This window comes from Morchella importuna (assembly GCF_003444635.1).
Source record: "Morchella importuna strain M04M26 chromosome Unknown Morimp01GS048, whole genome shotgun sequence".
Taxonomy (NCBI): Eukaryota; Fungi; Ascomycota; class Pezizomycetes; order Pezizales; family Morchellaceae; genus Morchella; species Morchella importuna.
In genome coordinates this window covers 69,648-80,198 of record NW_025763445.1, presented here as the reverse complement: position 1 = coordinate 80,198, position 10,551 = coordinate 69,648, and the positions used below count along the sequence as shown (strand labels likewise).

The 10,551-nt window shown below is 47.6% G+C and overlaps 3 protein-coding genes across 3 annotated transcripts; 1 reads left to right on the top strand and 2 right to left on the bottom strand.

Annotated features, from left to right (window-relative positions):
- Positions 1-1,460: 1,460 nt before the first annotated feature.
- Positions 1,461-2,223, bottom strand: LAJ45_10606 (uncharacterized protein; the record flags this gene model as incomplete). The annotated part of the gene is made up of 3 exons (XM_046120126.1): positions 1,461-1,653; positions 1,705-1,979; positions 2,035-2,223. 3 exons carry the CDS (start codon positions 2,221-2,223, stop codon positions 1,461-1,463), a joined length of 657 nt encoding a protein of 218 aa, XP_045966630.1.
- Positions 2,224-3,721: 1,498 nt separating this feature from the next.
- LAJ45_10605 (uncharacterized protein) lies at positions 3,722-5,816 on the bottom strand (the record flags this gene model as incomplete). Its single annotated transcript, XM_046120125.1, has 4 exons — positions 4,245-4,260; positions 4,319-5,404; positions 5,515-5,640; positions 5,725-5,816. The coding sequence occupies 4 exons, from the start codon at positions 5,814-5,816 to the stop codon at positions 4,245-4,247; spliced, it is 1,320 nt and encodes a 439-aa protein (XP_045966629.1).
- Positions 5,817-8,825: 3,009 nt separating this feature from the next.
- Positions 8,826-9,999, top strand: LAJ45_10604 (uncharacterized protein; the record flags this gene model as incomplete). The annotated part of the gene is made up of 2 exons (XM_046120124.1): positions 8,826-9,742; positions 9,807-9,999. 2 exons carry the CDS (start codon positions 8,826-8,828, stop codon positions 9,997-9,999), a joined length of 1,110 nt encoding a protein of 369 aa, XP_045966628.1.
- Between the last annotated feature and the right edge of the window lie 552 nt (positions 10,000-10,551).

Genomic DNA, 10,551 nt, shown 5'->3' with positions numbered 1-10,551 from the left:
AGTTGTAAACACGGACCCTTACCTCCCCCCGCCCCCTCAGCTATCCCACATGCAAGGCACAAGACCTGCAGTGGTTCATCTGAATCCTTTCATCCAAGACCCAAGCAGCTTTAGATTTGGAACAGTAACAGCCGTAGACAGGATCGAAGTAGGAGCATGCAAATAAGATGGTGTTATGATATGGTGTATCGTTGGATTGTGTACGCGTACGGCACTCAAGTTGAATCAATGTCAGTACTGTGGACAATGAACCGTCCATAAACACGGCTCCATGGGACCTTTGGTGTAGAATATTGATTCTATAGATAGGCTGATAATGTAGCTCAATTAATACAGCAAATGTAGTAAAAAACTTAGATGAAGTCTATATATGGTACGCCGCTTCTACTAGGATATAACTATAGAAGGGTTTAATCGACTGACTCGGCTCATGGGCCCTGAAACAACGTAGGCAAAGACTTAAGCCAGAGCTATTATAATATGGACAGCCATAACTAGGATTATATGTTCTAGACACGAAGAATCCAAATAAAGTATCAATTATCGAGTGATCCTTCATGAAGCAAATAACCACCGTACCGGGAGAGGTGCAGTGCACGTATACACCGAGGGTAAAACTTGTTTTAGGTATTAGCTCCGATTAGAAACACTGAAAGATAGCTTCGTTAATTTTCTTAACAATCATTTACTAAGGTACCTTCAAGGGGCAACGTATATTTAAATTAATGTAGTGTAAGTATACACTAGCTATCCAAGTAAAGAAACGTTATCAGTTCACATATATAGAAAGACCAGACAAAGTTAAAAGCCACGACTAAAGAATATTTCTATCCTCCCACTCATTTCTCCATCATCCATCTCCCCACTATTTTATCACTTCAGTTTATATACCCTCAGCATCCCCCCCGGTATAAAGAGCGATGCCAGGAAGAAGATGGGAAGATTGATGCCACATCTGTTGCTGGGTTGTGGTTAGGATCAAGTCGTTGGCTTTGGCGAGATGAAGAATTTCTACAGATGCTACATCACTGTAGGAGTAGGCTCGTCCCCAACCCGTCTACTTCCATGCTTCCAGAGGGCGTAGCCTACGCACACCCCGTCTCCCTTCTAGCTTCGTGCTTAGAACAAGGTGACCATTGGGCCCGTGCTTATTTTGGGCGTTACACACTAAAGAAGCCTTACTGAAGGTAAGTTGTTTTATCATTCCTTATCTTGAAGCCAGCTCACACTAGTTTGAATCCCTCGTTCGGTGTGTACTCGAGCTCACGGTGTGTACTACAACAAGAATGCAACGCTAAAAAATTGTCTTCATTGAAGGTCGTGGGCTGCATGTACTAACTAATGGAATGCGCGAAGACAAAGGAAATTAAGAGGATAGAATCTGCACTAGATATATCTCATCATAAACCCGACACCTACTCATCATTGAAACCCTCGACACCGACATGTCTCGCCAACCCTTAGGCTACCGCCGTTTCACTGCTATCTCTCCCCTTCCAGAACTCCCTAACTTTCTCATCTTCGGCTACACCATGCATCCTCCCGTCATCCAGCACCATGACCGGTGCCGGGGCTACCTTTGCCGCCGCCTTCTTCCTCCTGTCGTTGACTGCGACCAGCATTGCAAGCATGCCTGTCACGAAAAAGAGGATACTAACGCCATAATTAGCAGCCTTCACCACAAACACCAATACAACAACTTACATTTGTATTATGACCAGTGCCACTATAAGTCTGACCAGGTGCCCGTTCAGGGCTTGGTGTCCTCTAGCCCCATGGCTACGTCTAAGACCGTTAAGATACCTCGCCAACTGGTTCGGTCTCCCATCAGTATGGAAGTTGTTACGCAATAGGCCAATGCAAGCAATCCAGCCAATAAAGAGGACAAGGTCGAGACACGCCGCCACAATCTGGATGGAAAAGGAAAAGAAGAAGACTGCGAAAACGCCGAAGAGTGTGATGGGGATTGAAAAGATAGACTACACATTGTTAACAAGAATTAAGGCAAGGCATTGTTGATGATGGACTACTGACGAAGACTTCAGGAACAATCACTTCGTAAGGGATGAAACGTGAATAAGGTCCCGGGCGTACAAATTCGCGGTGCTCATTGATGATGTATGAGAGCGAGCCGAGAAGAACTATGCTAAAGGCCAGCTGCAAAAGGCGGATACACCAGGTGAGGGTTTTAGCAAAATGGGCTTCAGAGGCGGTGACGGCCATGGTGCGGAGTTAGGTAGATAGGTGAGAGGTAGAAAAGTTGACACTGAAGCGGAGGGAATACAGTAATCTTTGGGGTAGAGTATATATATAGGCTCCTATCCTTATGAGGATGAGGGACATAATACGATGCTAATTCTAACCAACAGGTATTTCATGATATGATACTCAGTACTAACTAGCTACAGCATTGATCGATTTAGCCAAGAGAACAGAGACGTAGATAACATAGCTCTCGTACGACTCGAGCCCGGAGTCGAGTCAGCCAGTACCCTTCTCGCACACCCAGCTTACGAATTCCTAGGTACCTAGATGGTACTCTACCTGCACCCGCCAGTCATTCCAAGTCTTGGCACTGGAGCACAAAACACAAGGCGGAGCAAAATAAAACCATCAAGCTCAATCATTGACGCACCTTCCTAGTACTCTCACTCTTGGCGGACTTACAACGAACGTGAAAATAAAGTAAATTAACGCCGGATTAGGGTTTCAATAAGGCTGAAAATTGCGCCCGTATACCTCCTACACACCCACTACTACCCACCCCCCTTCGTACGGCACTCTATCGGCCGTCGTTATCGGCCTTAAGGTTGACGTTGGACGCCAAGGGCTTGGCCAGTGGAAAGTTTACCGTTTTGGGAATGTCTAATAATTGGACACCGAGTAAACTGGCTTTGGAAATCATGTGTAGCAACAACCCCCCACGGTAGATGTATCTATGAGCTTGGATGGAGTGTAGACTTTAAAGTTATGGGATTACTCCATCTTGGCGTTTTACCCGAGTAAGTTCGGGTGGAGTGCTTCGTCTATGACGAGGGGTCAATGATCGCTTGGCGGGAAATGTGGTAGTTAGCTAGTGAGCAAAGTCGAAATCGGTCGACTTGGGAGCAGATCGATGGCCGGTGCTTTTTATATAGCCAGGAAATGTGGATACAACTCTTTTACGGCAATGGCTGACAATCACTGAAGCACATTGGCGCCGCTAAAGCACATGAAGGATCCCCTTTTCTATGGAGCTACGAAACATGACGGGAGTGGAGCCTAGGCGAGTGAGGACGACAGGGTTTGCTCAATTGCGGCATATATCCTGGTAGGGGCATTGAAGTTAAGTTAATTCACGTGAAGAGATCTGGACAAACGCTGTTTTATTTCGTGTTTCTTAAAATACCTATGCCGTTATCACATAAAAGTGAATCTAAAAATGCTAATAAGATAGTGCCTTTGAACCAAATAATGCCCTTTGCCTAGCAGAACAATTTAAGGAAATGTTAAACATGATGACCCGCTGGAGAAATGCCCATAAAACCACCAAAGAAGAAAAACGCCAATGCCACTATCAATCACACACCCACCATAACTCAGGCCAGTCCAACTAGCAACCCAATAGAAAGAATAAATAAAAATTCACCCATATGTGTATGTACCCACCACTACCACAACCCCTCCCCTCCGAGTCTCCACTATTACCTCCCACCCCTCAGCATCCTCACCGAATCCCCCACTAGATCTCACGCCACGTCCCATGCATAGCATCCCACACCATTCTGCGTCCATCCGGCGTGTTGAACATCGGCATATTCCCCTGCACCTCAACCCTCACCCCCGGAATCTCCCGGATATGCCCACCGTGGTTGACAAAGATTCGAGGCGCCTCCATGCCGGCTGGTGCTCCTCCCACTCCTCCACCTCCACCTCCACCTCCTCCTCCTCCTCCTCCCTGAGCGGGCACGATTCTAATGGGTCTAGCGCGAATTGCTCCCAAGGGGACTGCTCCAGCGGGCATCATTCCCATGGGAAAGGCTCCGAGGGGTATCGCTCCGGCGGGTAGGGCTCCGATGGGGATGTGTATTGCCCCGGCGGGCACGGCTCCAAGGCGTATTGCTCCAGGAGGCATCGCTATCGCTCCCTCGGCCACTGCTCGGCGGAGGTTCTCCGCTACCCACATCTGGCAGCCGCATTCTTTCCACTTGACGCCGCAGGTGTAGCAGAACTCGGCGCCGCATCTATGGGAGGGTGTTTGAGGGTTAGGTTGGATTTTTTCTATAGGTTATTTCAGACATATAGAAAGAATTCTGTAAAAAAAAGGAGAGAACTTTACCTGCACGTAATGTGGTTACAGCCCGAGCCGAGCTCAACCATCATATTACAGCTAAAGCACTTCCTCCACCCCGCCGTCTGCGCAAGATTCAGCACGTCCTGCGTCGCCTTATCCTTCGGGCACGCCTCGCCCCTATGGAACGCGCCCTTGCAATGCGCGCAAGTGCGGGCCAGACACTTTGCGCACGTGCCGTAATCCGCGTTGACCCGCAGCGGCGGGATAAACGCTGAGCAGGGCCTGCGGGAGCAGTAGAGTCTGTTGGGGGTCTTCCACTCCTCGCTCTTTGCGTAGAACTGGTTCTGCTCCTCGGTGTTGAGGACGAGGTTGGCCCAGGTGATGGGGATGGCCTGCTTGCAGCAGCTGGGAGGGTACAGGTCCTCGCTCTTGGTCGACTCGACAAACAGGCGGTTCATACAGGGGCGGCAGTAGTTGTGGTTGCAGTCGGGCGCGACCATTACGTCGTCGAGAACGAAAGAGTCCATGCAGGCTACGCAGTCGAAGGTCCGCCGCACCGCGCTCTCCCGCTCCCGCTCCCGGTTTTTGCCCTTGCCTTTGCTCAGGCCGGCGGTGGTGTTGTTGCTCTGGGCCTGGGTCGGGGCCGCCGCAGATGTAGCGGCGCCCGCGGCGTTACGTGCGGCTTCGAGATATGCAAAGGCGGTGTCGGTAAGCTCCATTGGGAACTCGATCCGACAGCACTGTAGTGGTTGATAGGGATCCCTTCTCGTCGTATACATGAACATCCTAATAATGCACCCGGAGCAATATGTACACCCGCAGGGAGCACTCTGGACCCCGGTATCGGAGGAACACATGGCGCAGGTCCCACGAGCAGGACCAGGATCAGCCATATGAGCGCGGACAGGGTTGCGGGGAGGGACATCTAGCTTTTCAAAGATGTTCTTTTCGCGGCCTTCACGCACTTGGGAGGGGCCCGGCCTGGGCCTGGGCGTAGTTGTACGCACGGGCGCAACCGGTGTGGGCGTAGGCGTGGGCGTGGGAATGGCGGCGGCGGCGGCAGTGGAGTGCTGGAGTTCGACGAGGGAAAGACGGAGAGTGTATTCGAGCATAGCATCGTCGCCGTCGTTTCTGTATAGGAATCGTTTGTAGTTAGCTTGTTAACATATGGTACTTACTAGGATAGTAATAGTAGTAGTGGGCATTTTGATTCATGGAAAGGTAAATGAGTAGTAGCTCACTGATTATTATATATCCCTGGCATCTCATAGAACCCGCCGCCCGCGTTCTGCATAGGTACTTGACCCATAGCCTGTCTGAGCTCGTCAGGCATCTGCCAAACGGATTCGCCGGTATCCAGGTTCTGCCTGAGGAAGGGAACGGTGTTAGTAATTATAGTTAATAATATAAGAGGGACATCAATAGCTAGATTTCAAGGTTATTTCGTTTACCAGTACGGCACCCCATTTTCTGCGGTATGTTGAGCCCAACGCTGCCCGTTGGCCCAGTAGTTATATTGCGCATTAGGATTATAGGCGCACATTTCTCAGTTTATACTAGTGGTATTTGTGTTATTATCTCTGTCCGTGGTAGTAGTATCTGCAACGATCAACCTGAAAATTCGTTCCTGTATTTTGGAGTTGAAAATAGTCCGTTCTACAGTGGTTTCTCGAGGATTTGGGTGTTTATCGAACTGCGAGATATGGGTAAAAGATAGACAGCTCATCCTCCACGTTCCAGTTCTTTTTAAACAAATCTTCAACGGTAACACCATTTTGTCAAAGTTTACCATTGGGCATATCCCAAATCCTTCGTATACAGTCTGACTAAATGACTGGCTCAGCTCAAGAGGTGTGACCTAATATTCACCTTATCGTCACTCGAAGGCAAGAATACAATGGTATCGAGCAAGTCCTCTAGCCTATGATTCGCTGAAAACCGATCTCACTCTGTATCACGGGACCGTAAATGTCCATTTACCACAGAAATACTATTTTCAGAGACCTTGATAGCATCGTTGACAAACACAAGTGTTAACGTAGAATTTAGCAGGGTATATAGAGTTTGGAGGAATAACTTCTATAAGGCGAGTGACACTTGATGCTTCAAACATCACGTGGGGAGAGAACGCGTTTTGACCTGCCAGAACGAGAGCTGTCTGTTAATTGCGTGCGGCCTTGACAAAGCTTCGCTCTGTCGGATTAGGTCATTAAGCACAGGGCAGCAGGTGCTATGGCTGTCGGCACCAGATTTAATGATGACAGGGGATATGAAACCGGACGTTCGCGGATGTTTCCGTTGGTCCTTGGTATATGTTCGTTCTTGTCAATGTAAACGGAATCTTCCACGGTCAGTCTATTGTGAATATCGTATTCGTATCAAGTCTTAAAAACGAGCTAAATATGAGCCGAGACCCTAACCTTAATTCTCCTAATCATTTCGAGCCAACTACTGGCATCAGCTCTTTGGGTCCAGTTCTATTGAGCGGAGAGCGTACTCAGATGATATTTAGTAGGCATGTATGTAGGTATATGCCTATGTGTATGTGCATATATGTACTCTAGCGGCCGGATTGAAGCTGTTCAGACAAAGAAGGTAATTGATCTGAATACTGCAAAAACGTGAGCTCTTAGTCGTTGCCAGATCATTCGCCACAGTTCTTTGAGCGGCTTCAAACCGGCCGCGCGAGTATGTCCATAACTATTCTAAATCGAGTGATTCATCATGATCCAGGTTCTGTGGTTACTATCACATCCTTGTCCAATATGCACAAATTGCGCGATTTCCGGGAACAGTGCTTAGCCCCGCCAACACCCAGAAAGGAGTACGTATTGATGGAGTGATATTATTATCACCCTTCAAAGGAGTAGACATGATTGACGTGTAGTGAGAAAGGGATATTGAATATCATTTCTCACCGCTCGGCGCTCAGTCGCTCTCCAACCCCGTTTTTGCCTCCTCAAGTGAAATTGATTTTTCTTTGTCAACTCGGCGGATATTGAAGTGAGGTAATGAGATTGTTTTCATTCCAGCACACAAGTCATCGCGGTTGGCTCCGCTCGGGTTGTAGTCTCCCGAGACTGGATGATACAGCGGAAATCCCGTGAGCTTGTATTTTGGACGCTTTTTTTCCTCCCGGCGGGGCCGCAAATAGGTATCTTGATCGTGATCTACCTGCTCGCATGCCAAGCTGTTTGTCCTACATAGTACTGAAAAGTCTTGTTTTTTGATCTTTTCTTGGCGAATGCACGTCCATGGAATTGAAATCCTGTAATAAATCCGGCGGAGATTTTTCTCCGCCAGACACAGTACGCGTACTATTCTAAAGATTATTAATGCGATAGGATGGTTCTAGGATGTACCGTGGGTGGAATAAAGCGCTTCCAGACTTATTCCAGCTGGCCGTCCTTCGGTAGGATAGAATACAAATCTATCGACATCGGGCTATCGCCAAGCCGACATGCTAATAAACGTAAGGCGGGAGAACAACGAGATTCGCAAGTCTCCCCGTGCAAGCCGCGTTCGGTGTTTTTTGTCCGATACTAATGGATCAACCTGAAGGAATAGGCGGCTTGTAATACTATGTTGGTATCGGCCTAGAATGTGATTTGGTGCTACAAGTTGGAATGGCTGGAATCAAGAACAGCGCACAATCACTATATGCTGCCGTTGTGCTGACCCGGATATATCGGCGAGGAGATGTATGCTCAGATGCTTGATCGTATATAGTATAGTACCTAAAGCTTGTCTGGGGTAATTAATTTCTAGAAGTGTTGAGATCAATATGAGACGGTAATATAAGAAGTCGAATCAAGCATTTCTAGGGCATACTATACGTACCCGATACCCGACAGCTTGTACTCCATTCGCTTTTTAATTGTACAAAACTCCGAAAGGTTAAAGCTTCTCAGACATGTACGTAGGCCATCTAGAATTCCCGTTTCAGTGCAGGGTTGTGAGATTGATGGGGAATAGCTAAGCTTTGACATGTGTACCGATGCATTCGCTTCCGGATTGCCGACCCTTGTAACCACACCTCAATCTGTAACTGGCGGTAAAAACACCGATATCAATAATCGAATTGGGAAATTCACGGGTGTTCTTTACCTAGTTAATCCAAGTATCAACTATCTTGAACGTTGCACGCACTTTAGAGTAGAGGTATTTGTAACTAGACATACATAGTTTCAAACAATTGTTAGACCACACTGAGTCCTTATGGTTATTTTGAAGATTACTATTTTGAAAAAGGTAAAAATTCTTGCGAGATATTACGTACCCGCATAGAGTCCGTACTCATTTGCCTATGGTCAATATTGTAGGAATTCTCCGTTCCCCACATTTGAACTCCTAACAAGGAATCACTGAGGTGGTTCTATACACCTCAAATTCCTATATAACCTTCATGTATCCGTCGTATCTTTCAAACTCCAGTCCTCGCTCATCATTCATTCTTTACACCTGCACAGTTCAGTCTTCACTCTCTTCCTTTCGTTCTTTCCAACTACAACACTACAGACAGGCTCTTTAGTCCCTCAATCAACTTACCACCATGAAGTACATCACCGAATCTGCCCTGGTGGCTCTCACCGCCTTCTTTGGCCTTGCTTCCGCAGCACCGGCTGCTGATATCGAATCCCGTTCGGTTTCTTGCACAGTCACCTCCTACACCAATGTTGCTGCCGCCAAGAAGGCTTGCACCACTCTTGTTATCGACAGCGTCGTTGTTCCTGCCGGAGACACCCTTGATCTTACTGATCTCCTTGACGGTACCAAGTTGACCTTCAAGGGCACTATCACCTTCGGATACAAGGAGTGGTCAGGTCCTTTGGTCTCCGTCTCTGGTTCCAAGATCACCGTTGTTGGTGCTTCCGGATCCATGTTTGACGGTGATGGTTCCAGATGGTGGGACGGAGAGGGCAGCAACGGCGGAAAGACCAAGCCAAAGTTCTTCTACGCCCACAACCTTGATGATTCCACCATCACCGGCGTCACTCTTAAGAACACCCCGGTCCAGGGCTTCTCAATCAACAGTTCTTCGAACTTGAGCCTTAAGACCATCACCATCAACAACAAGGACGGTGACACTGATGAGCTCGGCCACAACACTGATGCTTTTGATGTCGGCTCTTCTGACACCATCACCATTGACGGTGCCACCGTCTACAACCAGGATGACTGCTTGGCTGTCAACTCCGGGACCAACATCGTCTTCAAGAACGGATACTGCTCAGGTGGTCACGGTATCTCCATCGGATCCGTTGGTGGACGCAGTGACAACACCGTTGACACTGTCACCATCAGTGACAGCACCATCGTCGACTCCCAGAACGGTGTCCGCATCAAAACCGTCTACGGTGCCACTGGTACGGTCAAGGGCGTTACCTACTCCGGAATCACCTTGAAGGCCATCACCAAGTACGGTATTGTCATTGAGCAGGATTACGAGAACGGCTCTCCCACTGGAACGTAAGTAACATTCTTATTCCAAATTAACAGTTTTGACAATGAGATACTAACTTTTCTTTGATAGCCCTACCACTGGTGTCCCCATCACTGATCTTACCATCAGCAACGTTAAGGGTACCGTCAGCTCCTCTGGTACCGATATCTACATTCTCTGTGGATCAGGTGCTTGCAGCGACTGGTCTTGGTCTGGTGTCTCCATCACTGGTGGAAAGACCTCTTCCAGCTGCAAGAACGTTCCTTCCCCTGCCAGCTGTTAAGCGGTTGTTTGAGATAGTGAGTCGGTGGCATCCATAGGACTCAAAGATGGTTTTTGGAAAGGTGTGATATTATGGGGGTGAAAAGGCTGTAAGCTTGTTGTAGATTTTTATTTCTTATGCCTCTCTTGAGAGTCTATATTTTTGTATTTGATATACTTAATTCATTATTATATAACTGTCGAATTATTTTTCCGATGCGATGGGATGAAGTGAACCGAATGAAGTGTTTCCTCTTAAATTTTGTAGGTGAGCCAGAGGTGATCATGAGGTGTACAACGGAAAGGTTGATAGCAAATATGGCCTAGTGCAGCATATACAATTTTACCTCTGCATCAATACATAAATACACGTACACGCAAATTAAAGCCACACAAATATGCATTCATATTCAGGCACACAACTCCTCAAATCCACCCCCCCCCCCCCCCCAAAGATAACACTTCCAGCTAACACTACTAACCGTTATCACTTGAAAAAGGGACATCTAGATTAAAATTTCCGTCGCACAATTCTAAAGGTGATAATGTGCCGGTGGTCTGGCACTAGCGATCA